Source organism: Aotus nancymaae, unplaced genomic scaffold (assembly GCF_030222135.1).
Source record: "Aotus nancymaae isolate 86718 unplaced genomic scaffold, 86718_ANA_hifiasm-v0.15.2.pri h1tg000030l, whole genome shotgun sequence".
Classification (NCBI taxonomy): Eukaryota; Metazoa; Chordata; class Mammalia; order Primates; family Aotidae; genus Aotus; species Aotus nancymaae.
This window is the reverse complement of record NW_026988443.1, coordinates 10,220,202-10,244,738: the sequence shown is the minus strand read 5'-3', so window position 1 is coordinate 10,244,738 and position 24,537 is coordinate 10,220,202. Positions and strand designations below refer to the sequence as shown.

The 24,537-nt window shown below is 37.0% G+C and overlaps 1 protein-coding gene across 1 annotated transcript; it reads left to right on the top strand.

Annotated features, from left to right (window-relative positions):
* Positions 1–11,288, top strand: LOC110567061 (uncharacterized). Its single transcript, XM_021664998.2, has 4 exons — positions 1–57; positions 3,609–3,731; positions 5,174–5,239; positions 9,854–11,288. Exons 2-4 carry the CDS (start codon positions 3,642–3,644, stop codon positions 9,989–9,991), a joined length of 294 nt encoding a protein of 97 aa, XP_021520673.1. The 5' UTR covers positions 1–57; positions 3,609–3,641; the 3' UTR covers positions 9,992–11,288.
* The last annotated feature ends 13,249 nt before the right edge of the window (positions 11,289–24,537 follow it).

Genomic DNA, 24,537 nt, shown 5'->3' with positions numbered 1-24,537 from the left:
CTCGCGCCAGCCACGACGGAGCGTCCGCGGCCTGCGCGCCCGCGCGACGGAGGAGAGGTGAGCCCCCGCTCCGGCCGGACCCCCTGGCTGCGCCGTCCGCCCCTCGAGCCGCGTCCCCTCGTGGGCCTGGCGGATACGGCGTTGCCCTGCGCGCTGCCAGACGTCCCGTGTGCGACGGCCTGGGCCTTGGGCGGCGTCGGCGCCGGACGCGCCTCGGGTGTTGGCGTCCCCGGGCTGACGCGCGTGGGCGTGGCCCTTTGGTCCACGCGTGTCCCCCCGTCGCCGCGGCTCTGGTCTGAGACGCGGCTTTCCGGAGTGGAGCCATGGAGGTTTGTGCCACCGAGAACCTGAGTCTGTCACACAGACATCCTCATTACATCATCCTGCCACTCCGGCCGTCGCGCTCTTCCCCCCACCCCAACCTCCGCCCCCATGGCTTGTTTTTGGTTGTTTTTAAATTTTTTTAACCCCTTTTCTTGTACTGTCTTCTTTTTGATGTCAAGGGCTGGAGAGACTTTTGCAAGATATTGAGGCATTTAGAATGTATGGTTCTGTAGCCGTGGTTGTCACCTCCGCTCTACGTCAAATTTAAGACTCATTTCTTAAGGATGTCTCTATTTTCTGCTTTATTTGCACATTGATGGCTCTGCTGCTCGGCTGGCCACGGCCGCTCGGCGTCTGAAATAGAACTCTGTTAATATGAGAAGGGGAAGGGCGGATCGTGATTAGCAGGCAGACGGCATGCAGATAGCATCTGGCGGGTTTTCTCCGTTTTTATATGAAAGCGTTCACTTTTTTGCTGGTAAACACGAGGTTTTTAACTTTTTATTGGGATAGTGGTGACGATACGTTTCACTCTCCTCTCTTTCTTACTTGCTGTTTATCAGCTTTTCCGTTTGGGAGCCTGCGTACTGGTTAGCGGTAGTTTCATTGGTCTCTTGACTCTGAAGCTTTCTTTTCCAGCAGAGGTGGGATCTGAATCCCTCCCACCCTAGGTTACCAAGACTTTACCCCCTTGCTTTCTGTTGCATTTGTATCTTTCCAGACATTTAAACTTACACTAGGGATAGGTTTGCTCATGTTATTTTTAATGTAGGACTATTAAATATTCTCATTTTAAAACTTCCTAAAGGTTTATTGGTTTGTCATGTCTGCACAGATCCAGTTACGCGTAACTCTTAAGTTTTAAAGCTTTAAAGTACGATTCGCAATTGTATTGCCAAGACATGGCCCTTAGAGCTTGCTCTTCAAGTTTTGTCTGTACAGTTGTCATTGTTTCAGTCAAGTGCAAAAGAGGTTATTCCTGTTTATTTAGTGTAATAGCTGTTTACAGTTAAAACTTTAAAGACTCATAAAAGTAGGTCTGCTGTATTTTAAAGATCTCATCATTCTTGTGGGAGAGACACAACACCAACACCAGGAAAGGCAACAGATTGTTTCTGTCATATCGCTTTGCTGTTTTGGAGTGTACTTAAAGGATTATGATTGATAAGGCTGTCTTGCCAGAGAATGTTGACACAGGTGTGCATCGTTATCTTAATTAAGATCCTGAGAAAATGTTGTCTATAAATGGGGACATAAGAAGGGCGGCATATTTTTGTACAGTTTTGCTTTTGGAGAATTTAATTGCACTTGAAACCTGTCTTTGAGCCTCCAGATTTTGTGAGCACTTTGGCAAGAGAAGTTTTAGAGAGAAATGATAGTTTAATGTTAAGTGTTCTGGCACGTACTAATACTACTTGTGGCTTTTTGGCAATGCCTGTGTCGGCTTTCTTTGTGCTCTACCTTTGTGGAATAATGGTTTCTAATTTCGAAAGAAAAGCATTAAATAGAGCAGTATTTTATTAAGCAAAAACATATTAGTGTTCAGAATAAATCTGTAGAGGAAGGCATGCTTAATGTGCAGAAACAGGAATATAATAAGAGGTAAACATAGAAGAAATTTATGCTATTTCGTTTTTTGGGTTTTTTTTTTTGGAAAAGAAGCAGTCTCCTGGGTGCATTAATGATCCAAAACAATTTCTTTTTTATATCACTCAGTACCTAGCTACGATGTTTACCGAATGCCTTGTTTTTATTTCCAGAAATAGAAGAAAACTGTTTTATTTCTTTCAAAGTATTGTTCTGTGCATTTGAATTGATGAGTAAGTGAAGATAAAGCATTTAGCCTCTTATTTAGTTTAAGGATCTGAGTCATAACCTGGGTGACCACTAAAATAATATTATTGTTCTTTACTCCAAATCTCGGAATGCAAAAACACTGGCAAGATGGATGCTGTTGATTATATTGCCCTTGGCTTACCCAGCACCTAATACCCTTTAACATAAGTATTGCATTAAGATTTTCCCCTCTCTTTGTAGCTAATAATTTCCTGGAAGCTGGCTGTCTATCAGTATATATGTAAGAAGTGTGTATGTTTTTCTTTAATATTTAAACTCATTGTAGAAAGAGGAAATGAAAGTGGAGACCATAGGCATGTGATCGGAAAAGCCAGGTGTAGAGTCACAGCTCATTCTTGACTCCAAGGATAATTAGCTGGTTAGAATTATACGGTAAACTAAAAGAAAGACTTATGTAGATTTGTTTGCTAAAACTAAAAGAAGAGCATTAATTTTGAGATAATTGCTTTATTTATCCCCTTACCATCTCCAAACAAAATTTTCTTTTTCCTTCTGGCAGCTATGATGAGTAGTATCCTTATGCTGTTATCATGTGTTATTTTCAAATTTGATACATTGCATCGAAAGAGATGAAGTAGGAATATGAACTAATTATCCATTTTAATGAATAACTCGTAATTATTACTATATGTATACATTCTAGAAATCTTAGAAAAAAATGTTCTTTAGTTGATAACAGGAACGTAAATGAAATCATGTCATCCTGAGTAAATTAAACATGTTCTTCAAAATACATTATGAACATGGCATCATATTTTGGAATAATGCTTTAACTTTGGGACAGTACAGCCTGTTTTGAGTGGTAGTATCTCATTATCTTTGTATATTTCTCTTCAGTATCTCTTTTGTGTTGACTCTTGTATTTTAATATCTTTTTGTTATAGTTGTTAGTTATTTATAGGGAATGATTTTTCTTAGTAAAATAGCAGCTGGTGCAACTCTAAGAACATGTCCAATACAGGAATTCTTTTTTCCTTGCGCAATAATGTCTGGTTTGCTTTCATAGCACCACTCCAAAGTATGATGCTGAAGACTTATTTCTGCATAAATCTGCAGTGTTTTTATAGCTGTAGTATACCTAAGCACCAATTTAGCTTAGCAAATTAACTTAGATGCTTCAAAATTGAAAACCAGTATATTCTAATGTAGTTTGAGTTTAAGTCTTTATTAGTAAGGATGCACTTAACATTTGTTCTGGAGAAGAAAATATGATTTTCTCCTAAAGTTGTCATTTACTTAATCCATTTTTCTCATCTTTTCTCAGGCTAATGATATTCCACACCTTAATACAGCTTTTATTTGTTTATTTGCCATAATATGGAGTGATACCTTGGAGAAAATTAGATATTCGTATCTAATATCCCAAAAGTATTATTACTTAGTTTTCTGTGTTTCCTTAAACTGAATCATTTCCATTTTCTGTGCAGGTGATAAGTGTGATGCTTCCATAATACATTTGGATGTTGTCAGCTAAGTTCACTTCTGAACTAAGGGGTTCCTCCACATGTTGGCTGAAATTTGTCTTTGCACATCCCAAGGCTCATCTGCAAGTGAGTGTCTGCACACAGTTTGCTTGTACGTGGAGTCAACCCAAAATAGTATCAATGTGGGTTTTACCAAAGTATTTGTATTGATAATACGGGCTAAGTACAGAATGTAGAGAATGTCATTACTTGAGGCCTTTGATTATTAAAAATTTTGATTAAGCAAGAGTACAGTAAATAGAAAAATTTTAGATTTATGCAGTAAAACTGAATAATTTATTTTTCCTTAATATCATAGGATTACTTTGAATAATTTATTTTTAATGGTATAATTGGACAGTAAAATTTATAAACTCAGTGCTTTTCATAAAAATGAAAGTGAAGGTTCTGATATTTTATACAAATAGAATTATTATTTAAGAGAAATAATCTGTTTATGCCTAATCACAGTTTTTAATAATTTCAGTTACCTAGTTCTTTTAAGAATAAATTTAGTGAGAGTATCAGTTCCAGTCATGGGTACCCAACTTTTTTAGTGACAAAGTATACACAGGTATATAAAACTTGTCATTTCTCATCAAATAGAGGCTGCTGAATATAGGCGGATAAGAAAAGCTATGAGCAAGAATTATTTTGCAGAATATTTGTTTTGTCTAGTGGTCAGAGTAAGGAACTGAATTTATTGACACAGAACATCTTATTAAGTAAAAAAAAAAGATTCTTATCTAACCCCCCCAAAAAAGCTCATTTTACAGAAGGCAGTAGTTAGTATAGCCTCCAATAGAATAAATGTTTCTCTGTGAATACTTTCTGAGACATTACAGTGATTTTTAATGTAATATGAAATGATATATAATAATTTTAAAATAACGTTATTGTGTTTTCCTATTACTGATTGCTTATGGAAATTGGGTTTCATGTATGACTGAGAGTTAAAGCATTACAGTAAGTTAGAAAACACAGGGCAAATATAAAGAAAATGTTAGGCAGTGAGCAATCTGTTTCCTTTTTGTTTGCCTTTAAGGTTAGTTTTTTGTTTGGTTTTACTTTGTTTTAAACCACGTATAAAGTTGTTGAATTTAAAAGATAAGAGGATTGAGTGTTTTTTTCTTTTCCTCCTGAGGATAAATGTAGGAAAAATCTAAACACATGCAGATGGGTTGAGTTTTATATCTGTTATCAGCCACATTTATGATGATTCATATTTCATCTATATTAAAGGCATTCAAATGTATTAATATTCTTATATTTTTTCTATATAAAATAGATGTGTGGGGGTTCCCACTCTTGAAAATATGAAGGAAACATGTCCTTTCAGCAATAATGGGTTACGGTTGATTAATTGAGAAGGTTGTATTAAATGTTCTTTAGTGGAAACAGCTGAAGAGCGTGCTTTTTGAGAAATGTATTATCTAGGAATAAAATCAATTGGTAATTAAATTGTAATTCCATGAAAGAAGGAAGTGGTGCAAAAGATGAAGCTAACTGTTCCTATTTTTCTCTTTAAGAGTCTACAATTCATAATGGAACTACTGTACTGGCTATTGGAAGGAGGAGATTCTGAAGATAGGGAGGTAATATTATCTCTTTTAAAAGAATACTTTCCTCTATAATCCTGAACCTTTATTACATATAAGAACTTTGTCCAGTAGACAGCAATTTTTTTTAATTCGATACATGGAAACAGTTTTATTTTCCTCTGCTAAGTTTTGCGCCTGCCTCTTCTAGTGCTATGGACTGCATTGGAAGAGCTGAGAAATATTATTTAGCCATACTCAGCATCCTTAAAATAGCTTCTTTCTGAGAATTAGATCTGCAAAGGTGTCCTGCACAGTTCTAGTAGATGTCATTTTAGTTTGTGGTTGACGTGCATGCATTTAGCATGTTGTTTAACTGTCCTCATTCACCTCCCAGTTCCTTGTTGCCTTCATTTGAAGGGATGTGTTTTCTGCTGGGTGATTTACTGCCAGACATGACCAAACTCTGAGTAGAAGACTTGGTGGTTGGCAGCGGGTTCCAGTGCTCTGCTAAGAAGTTAGTTGGGCCCATCCTGGGACGTAGTAGTGTCTTGGAGGCCGGGAGCTCTTGCACACAGGTTCTTTTCCTGGTTCAGAGCCTTAGGTGCCTTTCCATTTTGCATGTAATCTTTTCCTCTCGCTAGGTTGGCTTGCCACTTACTTTGCAGCTGTTGCAGGGATTCACATGGAATGGAATGGAGGGCTCTCTTTTATTCTGGATGATTTGTTTGATAATTTACCCATGTGCTTTTTCTTTTTCAAAAACCCAGTGGTGTTTAAGGATCAAAAATTCTTGAAGAACAAAAATTGGGTTCAATTTGTATCCATCAGAAAAGAGTCTATCCTCTGATGCTATGTAGCGACCTTGAGTATACAGGCAAAATTAAAAACAGGGTAAAACCCTTTTATAATAGGCCAATTGTATAATGGTATTTATATCTGTTTTCCTTTTTAAGGAAAATAATATACTTTTCTAGGCATCAAAAATATCTGCCCCCTTTACTGAAGTTGGCATACAACCTCCCCCCAATTCCCAACACTCAATTCTACTGGCTTAAAAAATCTGCCCTTTGAACTACATCTGGGGAGGAATATTAATAAAACAATGAAGGACTTCATGGTGTGTAGTTATATAATTAGGAAATTGGTTAGAAATGTGGCTAAAACCAATTTCTTTCGTTAAAAAAGCTAGTGTACATTTAAAAACAAAACCTTCAGGAAAAAGACTCTTTAATCTTTAAGTCAAATAGTATTTTTGGTTAACACAGCAGGAAGGGGAAATATACCAATTTCAGTTCTTTTATTCATGCTAAATAAGAGGTTGTAAGCAGCTAAGGAAGCGATTAAAGTGTATTCTAGAAGAAAATGGTGATATTTATCAAAGTGATTACTTGGAAAGCAGTTTACATTTGCAAAAAAATTCAATATTATGACCTTTACCAACTTTTACACATCATATACTTGGGTTATTACTTTTGGTATAGCTTGTGTATGGAATACAAGGGCATTTTCGAATTGACTAAGTCTTGCTGGTCATCTTAATTATGCTACAATCTTACAAAGTTGAAATGTAATTTTTTTAATAGAAGGAAAATACAAATTTCATATCTGGGCAATTGAGACCTTTAAACTTACTTTAAAAGTATGATCTTGATATCTGTAATACTGTTTTGTCTTTACTATTTTGACAGACTTAGGGGTATTCTACAATTCAAATATCTTACATATTAATTCCAAATTTTATTCTCTGTAATGGACTTTTAAAATAAAAGGTATATGTGCTTCAGAGAGCAAAATTTTGAATCATGAGCTAATTTACTAAGCATCAGATCATAGAAAAGCAGCCTTGATTAATTTGGAACTGTGAAAGGGGGCAGGTAAAACTGTTTTCAGCTGAAATTTACTAATGTAGCAACCATTTAAATTAAATGTTTGTTAACATAATAGTGATGGCATTTTCTCCTCCCCCTCCTTGTGGTTTTGTCCAACTAGATGTTACAGTGGCAGTTGCACTGACTGCTAAGTGTTTAAATGATGACACCATTATGTGAAGTGATTTTGAAATGAGAGATTCCAGCCAAGAATTACATCTGCTCCCATCTCCTTCAAATCATACTCTCTGGCAGTACAGATTATGATTGATTTGTTTGTGACAGATTGCAGGAAACAGTCATTGATTTTTCAATATTTTACCTTAAAATTATTTACAGTTGTAACCATGGGGAGGTATTTCCATGGGCTGTCAGCCCCTGAAAGACTGGGATAATATTTCCTGCTCTCTGACAAGACAAATTACCTGTAATGAGTGCAGTAGCTGAAGGGTATACTTTTATTTTAAAATATGTCAATAACCCCAGTGACTAAACGAATATTGATTTAGCATAATGAAGCCTGAGTAATGTGAAAATGAGCTTTTTCAAGGGGCATGGTAAAGTCTTTCTTTTTAGCTGGTTGTAAGAAGCTTTTCATTCTTTTCGGCTAGCTGGTAGGAATATAAAATTTTATAAGCAAACCATCAGGAATGATAGTATTGTTTCTGATAAGCAATATCCAAATATTTTGACCCTGCTTCAAGTGTTTTTTTATCCAAATCTTATTTTGAGTCTTAATTTTAGTCATAGAATAGCTACTGATTTGTTTGATGCAGTCTTTAACCGACAATATTTTTACAATTTCAATATGTTTTGCATTGGAATCTCCAGTAATGAATATTAAAATACATGTACAACCATTTGTAGATGATATCGTAATTATATTAAGACATTTCAAATGGGCTATTGTAGTATTTAATGTGCCGTATTTTATGGTAGAATAACCCTCGGTCTCTGGACATCAGATTGCTTTCAGTGGGAATGAAGATTAATTTACTTCAGTCCTGATTTTTTAGGCATCAATGCATGTTTTCATTTTTGTCAGACTTTTCCCCCCTTTTAATGTAATTCTCAACTTTTATGCATTTATCTCCCAATACATAAAACCTTTCAAAACAAGAATGATAATATTTTTTATAAAAATAAAAAATTTATTTTAGTCCATCAAGGTATCTGAAGATTTTATGCCTAAGTATCTCCATATCTAACTCGATAAGGAAGGAAAATAAGATAAACAATGCTGGTTATAATATAGCAGAAAAGTAAGTATTTGAACAGGATGTCAAACTGATGTTTCATGGGAACCTAACTGATTTTATTGTAACTAATAGTAATTTTATTTAAATCAATCGGTAAAACCTGTTTAGAAATTAAAAATGAGTTACGAATTCAAGAAAATTCAGATGGCTCATTGTGAGTGCTAGTTCTCTTGTAGGATGTCACTGGAAATGTTGAAATGAAAAATATAAGTGTATCTTTTGATGGAAAAAAGGATAGTCTCTAGAACACAAAATTATTGGTTTTTTTTTCCTCAGGAGTTTGCCTAAGGGTGTGACAGATGATCTGTCACTTGACTTAGTTGTGTCCTGCAATAAACTGGATGCTTTATAAAATACTAGACCAGTGATTTCATATGCTGTAATATTTCATTTCTCCATAACCCCTCCAAATTATTTTTTCTTTTCTATAAAAGGACCTTCAAAATATTGAAATATGAGGGATATGCCTTCATCATATGTGAAACTAGTCGCCCAAATTCTTCAACCATGAATTGGATTTATAGTTTTTTAAGTCAACATAGTAACCATAGAATTACTTACACCTTCCAGAAAAAAAAAGGATACAGATTAATTTTTTTCTCAATAGTTTCTTAATATGTTTAGGTATGGAAAATAAAGCATAAAGACAAATCTATGCTAAGAAAAACACCCAGTTTATTTTGTAGTAAATTAATATAGTCAACATCTCCTGATCCCTCTTTAGTTTAAACTAAACTAAGCATGTGTGTTGGTGTGTTCATTTTATACTTTATGTGTAGAACCATGTGAATTAAATTTAAGAAACATGTAAAGTAGGGGAAATAGTTTTCTGGGGAAATTTTTCCCTTTTGGTTGCTAAGCCCTTTTCCATTGTTTTTCTCCCCTTGAAAGCAAAAAAAAGGACCCTACCCCTGTTCTCCTTTAGGGAAAAACTATTCCTATAAAGTATTTTTAAATCATGCCAGCTATTGCCTAGGGTCAGCTAAAACATTTGTTTTTAAAAAGGAGAAAATGCCCCTGCTTTAAGATCTTCTTGTATTTATATCTATTAAGATAAACAGTTTACTTTGTTACGGTACATACCAATCTACTTAGTTAATTTTTTTTTTTCAGAATTCCTTTACTATGTTTGGTCTGACCTTTTATGATAACTTAATATGGGAACAAATCAGCATATAATTCTATTTTCCATGTGACCTCAACCAGTTGCAGAATTGAACCACCACTTTTGGGGGGCAATTTGATAGTTTATAGACTATAGCATTGATTGTTCCCAAATGTTCAGTGCATCCTGGCTAATGTGTTATTAAAAGTGTTTTCAAGTAAGCAGTTAGAGGAGGCACTTCACCCCTATTACTAAGTTATTAAAATGCCTCCTTAAGGTAGCACTTGAAATTAGTATACATAATTGATTAGTAATTTATCTTCTCCCAAGCATAAAACAGCATAGCAGAGCTAAGTGTGACCAGTGAAGTATAATATATTAGGGATTGATGGTGACAATGATCATGATAACTAAGTGTATTTTTTTTTTCTTTTAGATTCAGCCATCGGTCTTTGAAATTTCCTGTGATGTGTTTCAATCTAGATGCAAAGAACATGGAAAAATCAAAGTGCTCAACTGGTTTAAATATGTTTTAGATGTTCCTGTTTATAGGCTACAATATTTTTCCAATTAAAATCCTCAGTTGTCTTGTAGAAGATGGTTAAGCTCTTCTTGATTGCCAATTTTACTGAAAATGCTTAGTATTTTATAGTATCACTGAATATTTTTTGTTTTAGCCAAAGTATAGGGAAAAAATAAAATAAATTGTATAGGTTGACTTTTTTCTAAAATGTCTTTATTGGATTGAATGAATGTTTATACCTGGAGAAAAAAAGGTTTAAAAAAATCCTTTTTCTATCATAGTCATTCTTTTGGCAATCAGATATTATTAGACTAGATTTAAAATAACTTTCTAATGTGACTCTTATAGTTATAGGAGGAAAAAGACTTGAAAGGTAGTTCTATGTGTATTTTAATTCTCTGTGATAGTCTCTCTGGAATAGAATATCTCTTCCTCAAACAAATCTATTGGCTCACTTCATATACAAGAAAAGGTTGCCCTAACTGGCAGAATTTGATCTCTGTAAAGAAGGCTGACATCCACCTCCTTCACAGAATCCCTGCATTTGGGTCATTGAGGTAATGACAGATTACCTTGCCATTGGGAAATTCCTTGTTGTGGCCTTTATAGCAACTATAGGAAGATGGAAGAATTTTTCTGTACAGACAGGTCTCCAGCCTCTATGGTGTGGACACTGTGAAGGGGTCTATCTGGTGAGAAGGAGTGCTTAGGGAAGGAACTTAGAAGGTCCACGAAGTCTGATGATGACAAAGAATCCTAGGTCTTATGATGAATTCTTAAGCTTAGATCTCAGAGTTGTAAATTTATTAGGCTAGAGAGATTTCCTTTTTTATTTTTAATTAAACTTATTTTTTTCAGATTTATAAGTTCACATGCAGTTGTACAAAATAATACAGATATTGTTGAACACAACCCAGTTTCTCCCAGTAGTAGCTTCTTACAATATACTGTATAGCAAAGCATCACAACCTGGATATTGACATTGATGCAGTCAAGATAGAGAACATTTCTGTCACCAGAAGGATCCCTCATACTGCGCTTTTATAGCCATCCCTACTTCCAGACCATCTCACTCCTTCCTTAACCCTGGCAACCACTAGCTTATTCTCCATTTCTATAATTATGTCTTTATAAGAATGTTGTATAATTGGGATTAAAGTGTGTAACCTTTTGGGGTTTGACTTACCCAGCATCATTTTCTGGAGATGCAGCTTGTATGTGTCAATAGTTTGTTCCCTTTTTTTGGTTCAGTAGTGTTCTGTGGTATGTGTGTACCACATCACTCATCAATCAGGACTTCTAGATCGTTTCTGGTTTTTGATTATTACAAATAAAAGTGCTATAAATATTTGTGTAGAGGTTTCTGTGTGAACATAAACTTCCATTTTCCTGGGACAAATGCCCAGGAGTGAAAATTGTGGGTCATATGGTAATGACATCTAGTATTTTTTTTTAAGACTAGAATTGATTTTATGTCTGAGGGGGAGGCAAGGAGAGACTTTTTATTTTTGTAGTGTTTTGTTTTAACTATATTTGTTTATGATTTTAATACATAAAATTTTAACATATGTTGTAGCCAGATATAAGAAAGCATTTTTCTAGAATCTAGACTTTATTCTTATTTTTAAAGAGAAATACTTTGGAAAAAATTGCTTTATCAGCAAACAGTTTCCGTGTAAAGGAATAAAAGACACACATACTCTTGGAAAGATGTTGCAAAGCTGACAGGCAACTTTGGGAAATTTGAGGGCAGTTTTCCAGTGTGACTGAGACTTGACATTCAAGGATGTATTATGATAGTTTCTGAACTGATAGACTCTAGCTTTTGTCACTACCCTCAGGCCTGCAGTTTTTATTTGTAGAATTAACTCATTATCTTATAATGTTTTGTTGAGTGCTGTTGCGGAAATGCTCATTTAATTCAATTATATACACTCGGTAGGAAAAAGAAATAAAAAACAAGTATCTTTTTCTAGTACATGGCCCCTAAAATGACAACTTTACACAAAGCAGACTGGAGGAAACAGCTCTGTTTCCATCAAACTCTGGTGGAAATTATACGAAGTTATATTATGCTTCCTGAAACATAGTGAGATAGTACAGAGCCATGTATGCTATATTATTGGGGAGCGCCACTGAAAAAATTTTCAAGGATAATTTTTACACTGATTTTTCATCATGTATATTGACTTTATCTATTTATTTATTTATTGAGACGGAGTCTCACCCTGTCTGCCAGGCTGGAATGCAATCTCTGCTCACTTGTGCGCTCTCTGCTCACTGCAGCCTCCACGTCCCAGTTTCAAGCGATTGTTGTGCCTCAGCCTCCCAAGTAGCAAGGACTACAGGTGCACGCCATGACACCTGTCTAATTTTTGTATTTTTAGAAGAGACAAGATTTCACCATGTTTGCTAGGCTGTTCTCAAAACTCCTGTCCTCAGGTAATACACCCGCCTTGGCCTTCCAAAGTGCTGAGGTTACAGGCGTGAGCCACCGTGCCCAGCCAGTAACATTTTATAGTCAATATACATGGCCGGCACGGTGGCTCATGCCTGTAATCCCAGTACTTTGGAAGGCTGAAGCGGGTGAATCACCTGAGGTCAGCAGTTCGAGACCAGCCTGACTAACATGGTGAAACCCCATCTCTACTAAAAATACAAAAATTACTCAGGCATGGTGGCACGTGCCTGTAATCCCAACTATTTGGGAGGCTGAGGCAGGAGAATCGCTTGAACCCAGGAGGCAGAAGTTGCAGTGAGTCGAGATCGCGCTACTGCATTCCAGCCTGGGCAACAAGTGAAACTCCGTCTCAAAACAAAAAATGTTACCAAGGATGAAACATTGGACTAGTCACAGTGATCCTTCTAACAGCAGTCAGTATTCAAAATCTAGCATTTTTTTTTTTGAGTGAGGTACTAGACACAGGGAGCCCCAATCTTTTAATACTCATGAATATAGTTTAATCTTTTTAGTTCATTATAGTCATGACCATAGTGAAATAAATGACACAAGATAATAAAATAGTCTTTGCCTTTAAAAATGACCTGGGTAGAAGATAGGATGTACACATGAATCTGAATACCAGCATAGTCATTCACTGAGCAGTGTTGAAGCATCCCATGTTCTGGCACTTCCAGCACTGGGAAGCCATCATAAAGAAGGCACTACAGCCCCTGTTCTCTTAGTGTAGCTTTCATAGCTGTTAGACTAGGAGAAAAAGTAAAAAGAAACTGAGAAACCACTCCAATTACACAAATCCAAAACTTTCAGAATTCAGGAGGGCAAAGACGGTAGAACTCCAACTGATGGAGTAGGCATTACAGAGAGTGAGAGGCTTACTTTTTTTTTTTTTAAGTTTTATTTTATTTGTAATTGACACACATTATATGTAATTGACACATGACACAGTACACATTTATACAGTGACATTTTAATACATTTACATATTATGTAATGATCAAATCAGGATAATTAGCTTATCTGTCAACTCAAAAACATCATTTGTGATGAGAACATTCAAAATTCTCTCTTCTAGTTTTTGTTAATGCAATATTGTTAACCACAGTCAACCTACTGTGTAATAGAACACCAGAACTTACTTCTTTCCATTTGTAATTTCAGACCCATTGACCAATCTCTTCTCCTCACCCCCCCGCCGCCACCCCTCCCCTACCCTCCCCAGCAAAAGGCTCGAATCTTGAAGGAGCACATCAAATAGAGGGAAATAAACTCTGACATGGTTTGTTGAAAATGTAGTGGAATCTGGTTTGGCTAGAATTTCAAATTTCAGGCATCAAAAGTGTGTGTCATTACCCAAAAGTATTTAGCAGCTTTCTATGGTTTAGGAATTCACTAGAAATGAGGCATGCTTTTTAAAAAAGAAAAAAAAAATTAGTAATCTTTGAATTTAAATATGTGGATTTGCATGAAAAACAAATGAGTAGCCTTCCTTAAAAAACTAGCTCTTTGAAGCATCTGTAGGTTCTGAGGCTCAATGTGTGTGTGTGTGTGTGTGTGTGTGTTTATGTGTGTAAAGCATTATTTTCCTCCTTTTATGTTTGATAAGAAGGAAAAAGACTTTACACTTTTCTGGCCTTTTAAATGCATAAGCTATAAGACTATAATACTTTTTAAAAATTTTAGTTTATCTGAGGCTTAAAATAACAAAAGAACTTAAAGCTCTAGTGGAAGAGCTGCAAAATTAAGACTGTAAGATCACATATAGATAAAAAGTTAAATAAAGTAGGCTTTGGGCCGCCAGACACGATGGCTCATGCCTGTAATTCCAGCACTTTGGGAGCCCAAGGTGGGTGGATCACCTGAGCCCAAGAGTTTGTTAGTAGCCTGAGCAGCATGGTAAAAACCCTTTCCCTACAAAACAGAAATAAAAATATTAACCAGTTTTTTTAACCTCTCAGCTACTTGGGAGGCTAAGGTGGGAGGCTGGCTTGAGCCTGGGGAAGTCGATGCTGCAATGAGTCATGATTGTGCTGCTGCACTCCAACCTGGCAACAGAGTGAGACTCTGTCTCCACACACACACACACACACACACAAAATGACTTTTGGTAAGATTATACACAGAGCTTATGGCTTTACTAAGAAATTATTTTGAGCAACCTAAGAAAACACAAGTATTCCTGTACATTACTTTGTTAAAGCGTACAGGGTAGTAAGAGAAAGCTAAGAGCCTTTTCTAAATGTGCATCCAATTTTAAGAGGCTAAAATAAGAAGCTCTCATATAACCAAGGTCCCATTAACTTGGGAACCTAGAAATCAGAAGATGTAAGTTTCTATGACAGTTTTTTAAAATTTATGTAAATCATAAATTTGAGCAAGGTAGTTATAAAAGACATTAAAGTTAAGGTACTCAGGATTTTATATGTAATAATAGTGATTCCAATATCCTCAACTCTGGCATTGCCAGTGAGGAGACCAAAATGAATTGTATTTTATGAAAGGGCTATATTAGGCCAGTGACTTAAATGTTATGAGTACATATAATGGCAAAGCATTGTGGAATCATCTTGTACTACTGTTTATGTAGTAGTTAAAAAAAATAAAAAGAAAATGGTACAATTTTAGACAATTAAAAAAAAATTTTACAAATACTGCAAATCATAGGTTGGTTGCCACTAGACTTCCTGACTCTGCAGTGATTGGTATATTAACTGAATATTCTTTTAAAACACCAGGCACTTTATAATTTTGTCTGTAATCGTTTATATATTTTTTTCTCCACAATATGTTTCAGAACAACTTACTGCTATGGTACTTTAACCTACTTGCCAGCTTTAAATATGAGTAAAGTGTCAGTTGCAAGACACCTCTGTGCACTATTTTTTTTCCAGAAGTCTATTTATTCAAAATACCTTTTAAATGCAGTGCATAAAAATAGCAGGCTATTTCCACTTTAGGCTTTTGAAGGTAGAGAAGACTTGTTTTTCAGACAAGGAAACTGAGTCCTAGCAAGGTGAAATGACTTGCTAGTAAGTGACAGGATTAAACTTATTTTTTGACTCCAAAGCAAATTCTGCCAACTTGAAGATGCTTGTCCCAACTTCTGGAAATTTACCGTATCAGTGTTTGTATCACAACCCCATTCTTAATACTATTTTATTCACATTAGAAATAAATGTCTACTTATCATTTGTACATTTCATGCAAACATTTTGGCACCAGATGTGGGTACAAATAGAAAGTAGAAAGTGTGTTCATCTCAGAACTGGATTTTATCCAATAGAATGTTCTGTTTACTCATTGGTATTCATGCATACCTGCTGTGTTTTAACATTGTGATAAATCCAGGGAATCAAATATGAATACAAATATTCCCTGAATTCAACAAAGTAGGCATTGGCTCTGGCCAGGAGACACAATGGTGAATGGCATGCAATCTTTACCCTGGTAGAGCTTGGAGCTTATCACCTATTATAGAGATTGGACCATACACAGATCATTTCAGCACAGCATGTTAAGGGGGAGCTCCAGGGATCATGGGAGTACATGGACCCAGTCCCTAATTAAATCTGATGGAGTATGGGCAAAGTTAAGGAAGGCTTTTTAGAGGAGAGGGCATTGGGTTTGAGCCCTGGCAGGAATAGGGTTCCAGGCAAGGGGAACAAAGACTAAAGACAAGGGAGAACCTTGGAGTACTCCAGTGTAGAGGATCATGAGATGGGAGAGAGAGAAGAGAGCAGGCACAGGCAGAGACCAGGCTGTGAAGGGTTTTTATAAGCCTGGCCAACGGACTTGCATTTCATCTTGCAAACAGTGGGTGGCGAGGTGGTGGTGGGGCCTTAAGGTTTTATACATTGACCTGACCAGGTCTGCATTTTAAATGTATCACTTTGGTGGTAGCATGGGCTGTGCATTAGAGGCCAGCAAGATTGTGTGTTAAGAAATCAGTAAAAAGAAAGAGAAAATAAAATAAAAAAGAAATCAGTTAGATTTCAAGTAGTTGTTGGCCTGAGCTAAGAATGGCCAGGGGAAGGAGAGAAATCGGTGAATTGCTGGGAGATGCTCAGATGCTAGAAATAAGTGGACTTGATGACTGATTACATGTGAGGGCAGAGGAAAAGCATGTCAATGGCATCCAGGGGGCTTAAACAATTAGGTTGTGGTGGGGTGGGGATGTTTTGAGTTGGGACCCAGGAGAAACAGGTCTAGAGGGAAAAAGATCCATATTCAGTGTGGGCCCAGCAGTTGGTTTTGAGGCGCGAGTGAATTATCTAAGGGCTCAGAATCCATTCTTTCATATTGTTGCATCTTTTTTCCTCTTAAAGAGCAAATTTCTCAAGAAATGTGTCTCCTTTCATTATTTTGTTGTTGTTTTGTGTAATACAGCTGTCATGGTCCTATGTAAAGCCAGTTGTGAGACAAGCTGTTCAATACTATTGGGCAATGTTTTGAAAACGATGGGGCTCAGTAGTATATGAAGGAAGGATAGAATGTTCCTAGCTCTAGTTGTCCTGTAAGCATTTTAGTGAATTAAGTGTAGTAAATTTCCATTGTGCATAGCAATTAATAGGAGTGAAACATTTCAGAGAAAAAAAACACATTTAAGATTATTTTTGTTTTTAGAAATTTGATGAGTTTGGTTACATATGCCCAAATAATTAGTATCTTCAGGGTTTCATGTAATGTTGCCTGCGTCTTATTACCTCAAACAGACATTCTACAAATACAGTCATGCACTGCTTCACGATGGAGATAATTCTGAGAAATGCCTTGTTAGGTGATTTCATTGTTGAATGAACATCACAGAGTGCACTTACACACACCTAGATGGCTTAGCCTACTACACACCTCTAATTTATGGTGTAACCTATTGCTCCTAGCCAACACAGCTGTACAGCGTGTTTACTGTACTGAATACTGTAGGCAGTTGTAACACAATGGTATTTGTGTCTCTAAACATCTCTAAATATAGAAAAGGTACAGTAAAAGTATGGTATCATAATCTTATGGGATCACATATGCAGTTCATTATTGACCAAAATGTTGCCTCGTGGCACATGACTGTACTCATTCAGCGCCTACTAGGTACTGGGTACTGGGACAGCATTGGCCATAAGTGGGGACCACCATAGCCATACTTCCTCCTTCAGAGAGTTTATAGCCTGACTGTGGATTATAAACCCTGATATGATCTTCCTGTCTGCATATGCTTAATATAATTAGCATACGTCGTGAGGATGACTTACAACTCTTCTATTCTGGAAGAGTGAACATCTATACCTCCAGAAGGCACTTCCATATTCAGAGGTAGAAAAAGGAAGGAAGGATTCAGTACTGCCTTGATTTTTTGCCTGTTGTGGTGGGGCTGGTAGAATTGTTCCTCAGAGCAGAAACAGGACCAGATATGGACCGTAGCTCCTGTTTATTCCTGAGTGGCTAAGAAATAAAGAGTTATCACTTGTTTGCTCAAAAAGGTGAAGACAAAAAAAGAGAGAGATCGAATACACAGGTTTTAGAGTTAGAAGGAAGTTGGAACCTGGTACTTCCTTGACATTTTGATTTTGAAAACCTTGAAATTCACTAAGAAGCTGAACTAATGCAGACTTAATTTTAAAATCAAATGGGATAATTTTTTCAGCAAAGCACAATACATTATTTCTGTATTTTTAATTTTTTTTAATTTTATTCTATTTTTTGAGACAGAGTCTCACTCTTGTTGCTCAGGCTGGAGTGCAATGGCGTGTTCTCAGCCCACCGCAATCTCTGCCTCCCAGGTTCAAACAATTCTGCCTCAGCCTCCCAAGTTACTGGGATTACAAGCATGTGCCACCGCACCTGGCTAATTTTGTATTTTTAGTAGAGACGGGTTTTCACCATGTTGGTCAGGCTGATCTCGAACTTCTGACCTCATGTGATTCACCCACCTCAGCATCCCAAAATGATGGGATTATAGGCGTGAACCATGGCGCCCAGCCTATTTCTGTATCTTTTCTGTGCCCAGCCTTCCCTCTGTTCTCATTTTTAAGGGAATGATAGCCCTTCTTTTGTCTAGCCAATCCCTTGTTTTCTCTTTTCCACTTTCCCCTGGTATCTTACCTCTTTCTATATCTTAAAATTCTCCCTCTTCACTTAATTTCTTTTCCTCACTTGCTCCCATTCTAAAATAGCCCCTCTAGACCTACTCTCTTTCTGTGCTCCACTGGGAGTATTTGCATCCCTTACTAAGCTTTTAGAAAGATGTCTTTCTGTTGGCTTTCCCACTCTATTTTCTCATTCATCCCCATGCCATCTGGTTTCTTTTTCTTTTGTTTTCTTTTTTCTTTTTTTTGAAACAGAGTCTTATTCTGTCACCCAGGCTGAAATGCAGTGGTGTGATCTCAGCTCACTGTAACCTCTGGCTCTAAGATTCAAGCAATTCTCCTGCCTTAGCCTTCCGAGTAGCTGGGATTATAGGCACCCACCACCACGCCCTGCTAATTTTTGTGTTTTTAGCAGAAACAGGATTTTGCCATGTTGGCCAGGCTGGTCTCAAATGCCTGACCTCAAGTGATCTGCCTGCCTCGACCTCCTAGGGTGCTGGGATTACAGGCGTGAACCACCGCGCCCAGCCTGGTTTTCTTAGTTTGCTGAAGGCCTAGTTGCCGACTTTGATGGTTTTCAGTCCTCATCCTGCTTGCTCTCTCTGCACAGGGAACAATGTCCCTCATTCCCAGGTTCCTCCTTGGCTCCTGCCTGTTTTGCTTTTGCTGGCCACCTCGTTTGGTGTATCTCTCAAAGGCTGCTGCTCTCTGGAGTGCTGCCTTCCACCTCAGTGCTCTCCTTGGCCCAAGACTGAGTATGGGGAGCTCAGCTGTCTACCAGGACACTCCTAATTGCCCCTCCTCTGTCCTGAGCCTGCCTCTTTCTACACCCTCCTCCTCATCATGCCTTGGATCAGGTCATTGCTCTTGCCCCAGTTACCCAATCAGTCCATGTTCCTCCCCATCAGGTTGAGTCAATTCTACCCTCTAGCCCCCTCAAAGCTCACACCTGGGTCTGTTTCACCATCAGAGATACTTGAACAAAGGGCTGGAGACATAGGGTTGTGCAAGCAGCATCTCCATACTTACAAAGACCACAGTCCACAGTGTGACTCCAAGTGTGCTTCATGGACTGATGGCCCACATATATTTTAAAAAAAAATAGACAATTTTTAGAGCAGTTTTTGATTCATAGTAAAATTCAGCAGAAGGTACAGAAGTTTCCCATATACGCACTACCCCTACTCATGCATGGCCTCTCTCATTGACATCCCACACTAGATTGGTGCATTTGTTACAGTTGCTGAACCTACATTCACACCTCATTATCACCCAAAGTCCATCGATTACATTAGAATGCACTCTTGGTGTTGTATATTCTATGGGTTTGGACAAAGGTATAATGACCTGTTTCTACCACTATAATATCATACAGAATCAGTTCACCACCCTGACCCCTGGCAACCACTGATCTTTTCAGTATATCCATAGTTTTGCCTTTCCAAGAATGGCATATAATTGGAATCATGTAGTATGTAGCTTTTTAACATTGGCTTCTTTCACTTAGTAATATGCATTCGTTACTGCCACATCTTTTCATGACTCCATAACTCATTTCTTTTTAGCACTGAATAATATTCCGTCATCTGGATATGCCACAGTTTTTTCTCTATTCACCTACTAAAGAACATGGTTACCTCCATGTTCTGAAATGAACATGAATGAAGCTATTGTAAACATCCACATTCAGGTTCTTGTGTCGACACATTTTCAGCTCCTTTGGGTCAGTACCAAAGAACTCGATCACTACATCAAACATGAAAAGTATGCTTAGGTTTGTTAGAAGCTGCCAAACTTTCATAGCGACTGGACCGTTTTGCATTTCCCCCAGCAATGAATGAGAGTTACTGTTTCTCCACATCCTTGTCAGCATTTGGTGTTGTCAGTGTTTTGGCTTTTGGCTATTTTAATAGGTGTGTAGTGGCATCTAATTTTCATTTGCATTTCCCTAAGGACACACGATGGGGGGAACATTTTTTCATATGCCTATTTGCCATTTGTATTTCTTCTTTTTTTGAAAACCTAATTTGATAAGAAAGACAACATGAAATCTAACCTCTTAACAAATGTTTTAGTGTATAATATAGTTATTGTACACTCTACTGTTAACTACAGAGACAATGCTGTATATCAGATCTCTAGGACTTATGTCTTGCATAATTGAGACTTTATGTGTGATGATTAGCAGCTTCCCATTCCCACATCCCAATTCCCTGGCAAGCACAATTCTGCTCTCTGATTTGATGAGTTTACTGTTCTGGGTACCTCCTATAAGTGGAGTCATGCAGTATTTATCTTTCAGTGACTGGCTTATTTCACTTAGCATAATATCCTCAAGGATCATCCATGTTGTATCATGTTTCAGAATGTCCTTCCTTTTTCAGACTAAATACTATCCCACTGTATGTATATGCCACCTTTTAAAATATCCATTCATCTGCCAAAGGACATCAGGTTGTTGCTACATCTTGGCTGCTGTGAATAGTGCTGTAATGAGCATTGCAGTGCTAATATCTCTTTTGAGATCCTGATTTCAATGGTTTTGGATTAGATTGCTGCATCATATGGTATTTTTATTTTTAATTTTCTGAGGAATTTGTATACTGTTTTCCATAGTGGTGGCATCATTTTCCATTCCCATCAATAGTACAAGGTTTCCCATTTCTCCACATCCTTACCAACATGCTTTTTAAATATATATGTAATAGCCATCCTAAGAGGTGTGAGGTAGTATCTCATGGTTTTGACTTGCACTTCTCTGCTGGTTAGTGTGATGTTGAATATTTTTCATATACATGTTGGCCATTTTTGTCTTCTTTGAAGAAATATCTATTCAAGTCCAGGCCCATTTTTAAGTTGTGTTTTTGCTATTGAGTTGCAGGTGTTTATTGAATTTCTGAAATTAAATATGACCATATAGGCCGGGCTTGGTGGCTCACACCTGTAATCCCAGCACTTTGGGAGGCTGAGGCAGGTGGATCACTTGAGGTCAGGAGTTCAAGACCAACCTGGCCAAAATGGTGAAACCCCCTCTCTACTACAAAATACAAAAACATCAGCCAGCCGTGGTGCTGTGTGTCTGTGGTCCCAGCTACTCGAGAGGCTGAGGCAGGAGAATCACTTGAACCTGGGAGGTAGAGGCCGCAGTGGTGAGCCAAGTTCACACCACTGCCCTCCAGCCTAAGCAACAGAGCTAGACTCCATGTCAAAAAAAAAAAAAAATGGCCATCTATGTGTGGGATGATTTTCCATCCATATGTCTTCTTTGGTGAGATGTCTGTTAAGGCATTTAGCCCTGTTTTTTGAGAGAGGGTCTCAATCTGTCACCAAAGCTGGAGTGCAGTCGTGTGATCACTGCTTTCTGCAGCCTCTACCTTCCGGACTCAAGCGATCCTCCGCTTCAGCCTCCTGAGTAGCTGGGACCACAGGCGTGTGCCACCACACCTGGCTAATTTAATTTCTGAAATTAAATAAGAAATCTTTACTGTCTGAGATTAACCTCTTATCTGACATATGGTTTGCAAATATTCCCTCTCATTCCTCAGGTTGCATTTTTACTCTATTGATTGTTTCCTTTGCCATGGAAAAGCTTCTTAGTTTGATGGACTCCCACTCGTCTATTTTTGCTTTTGCTGCCTGTGCTTTTGGTGTTATATCCATGAAGTCATTGCCAAAACCAATGTCATGATACTTTTCTCCTATGCTTTCTTCTAGGAGTTTTACACTTTCAGGTCTTATATTTAAGTCTTTAATCCATTTAATTAATTTTTGTTTATGATATAAGGGTCCAGTTTCATTCTTTTGCATGTGGATATCCAGTTTTCCTAACATCATTTGTTGAAGGGACTACCTCTTCCCTAGTGCATATACTTGGCACCCTTGTCAAAGATTAGTTGACCATATATTTGATTTTCCATCTATATGTCTTTTTTTGGCAAGATGTCCGTTGAGACATTTAGCCCTTTTTTTCCCTCTTTTTTGAGACAGGATCTCACTCTGTCACCAAAGCTAGAAGTGCAATGATACAACCACTGCTTACTGCAGCCCCTACCTCCCAGGCTCAGGCAACCCATTGCCTCAGCCTCCAGAGTAGCTAGGACCACAGGCACGCACCACCATGCCTAGTTAATTTTTTAAATTTTCACTTTTAAAGATTAGGGTTTCCCCATGTTTCTAGGCTGCTCTTCAACACCTGGCTTCAAGCAATCCTCCTGCCTCAGCCTCCCAATATGTTGGGATTACAAGCATGAGCTACAATACACAATTTGGCCCATTTTTAAAATCAGGTTGCTCGTTTTCCTATTGTTAATTTTAAGACTTCTTTGTGCATTTTGTGTAACAGTCCTTTATCAGATATATCTTTTCCAAATATTTTCTCAGTCTCTGGCTTGTCTTTTTATTCTCTTAATAGCATCTTTTACAGAACAGAAATTTCTAATTTTAATGAAGTTTAGCTTATCAGTTCTTTCTTTCATGGATCATGTCTTTGGTGTTGGACGTAAAACGTCATCACCAAACCCAAGGTCATCTAGATTTTTCTCCTATGTTATCTTCTGGGAGTTTTATTGTTTTGTGTTTTACATTTAGTTTTGTGATCTATTTGCATAAATTTTGTGAAGAGTATAAATTCTAGATTCATTTTGTTGAATGCAGATGTCCAGTTGTTCCAGCATCATTTGTTGAAAAGACTATCTTTCCCCCATTGTATTGCCTTTGATTCTTTGTCTATGATCAGTTGACCATATTTATGTTAGTCTATTTCTGGGCTTCTATTTTATTTCATTAATCTATTTGTCTACCCTTTCATCAATATCACATTGTCTTTATTACTGTACCTTTATAGCAGGTCTTGAAGTTAGTAGTGTCAGAACTTCAACTTCATTCTTGTTTATCATTATTCTGTTGGCTATTCTGGGTCTTTTGCCTAGCCATATAAAATTTAGAATAAGTTTGCCCATATCCACAAAATAACTTGATGGGGTTTTGATTAAGATTGTGTTGAATTTCTAGATCAAGTTGGGAAGAACAGACATCTTAACCACATTGAGTCCTTGTATCCATGAACATGGAATATCTTGCCATTAATGTAGGTCTCTGATTTCTTTTGTCAATTGTATGCTTTTCTTCTTATAGACCTTGTATATATTTTATTAATTTAAAATTATTTATAGTGGTGCTAATATAAATAGTATTGTGTTTTCAATTTCAAATTACGCTTGTTTATTGCTAGTATATAATAAAGCTATTGACTTTTACATATGAACCTTGTATATAGCAGGCTACCTTGCTACAATTCGTACCATTTTTATTTATTTTCTTCTGCTTCCTTTGTATTTCATTTTTTCTTCTTTTTCTAATTTCCTAAGTTAGAAATTTAGATTATTGACTTTAGATTTCTTCTTTTTTAACATCTGCATTCAATGCTATAAATTTTTCTTTAAGCACTTGTTTTTCTGTAACCTATACGTTTTTCTAAGTTGCAGTTTCATTTTCATTTAATTTAAAACATTTTGAAATTTCTCTTGAGATTTCTTATTTGACCACTGTGCTATCTAGAAACGTATTATTTAATCTCTAATTATTTTAGGATTTTGCAGTTAATCTTTCTGTTAATGATTTGTAGTTTGATTCCATTGTGTTTTGAAAGCATATATTGTATGATTTGTAGTCTTTTAAATTTGTTAAGGTGTTTTTATGGCCCTGAATATGTTCTATCTTGATTAATGTTCCATGCGAGTTTGTGAAGAATGTGTATTCTGCTGTTATTGGATGAAATAGTCTATAGATGTGAATTACATCAACTTGATTGATGGTGTTGTAGAGCTCGACTTTGTCCTTGCTGATTTTCTGCCTGCTGGATCTATCCACTAACTAACACTTCTGATAGAGAAGTATTAAGGTCTCCAATCCTAATAGTGGATTTATCTACTTCTCATTGCAGTTCTATCAGGCTTTGCCTCATATGTTTTTGACACTCTGTTGTCAGGCACATACATAATGTCTTTTCATTGGTACATTTAGACCATTAACATTTAGAATGATTATTTATATAGCTG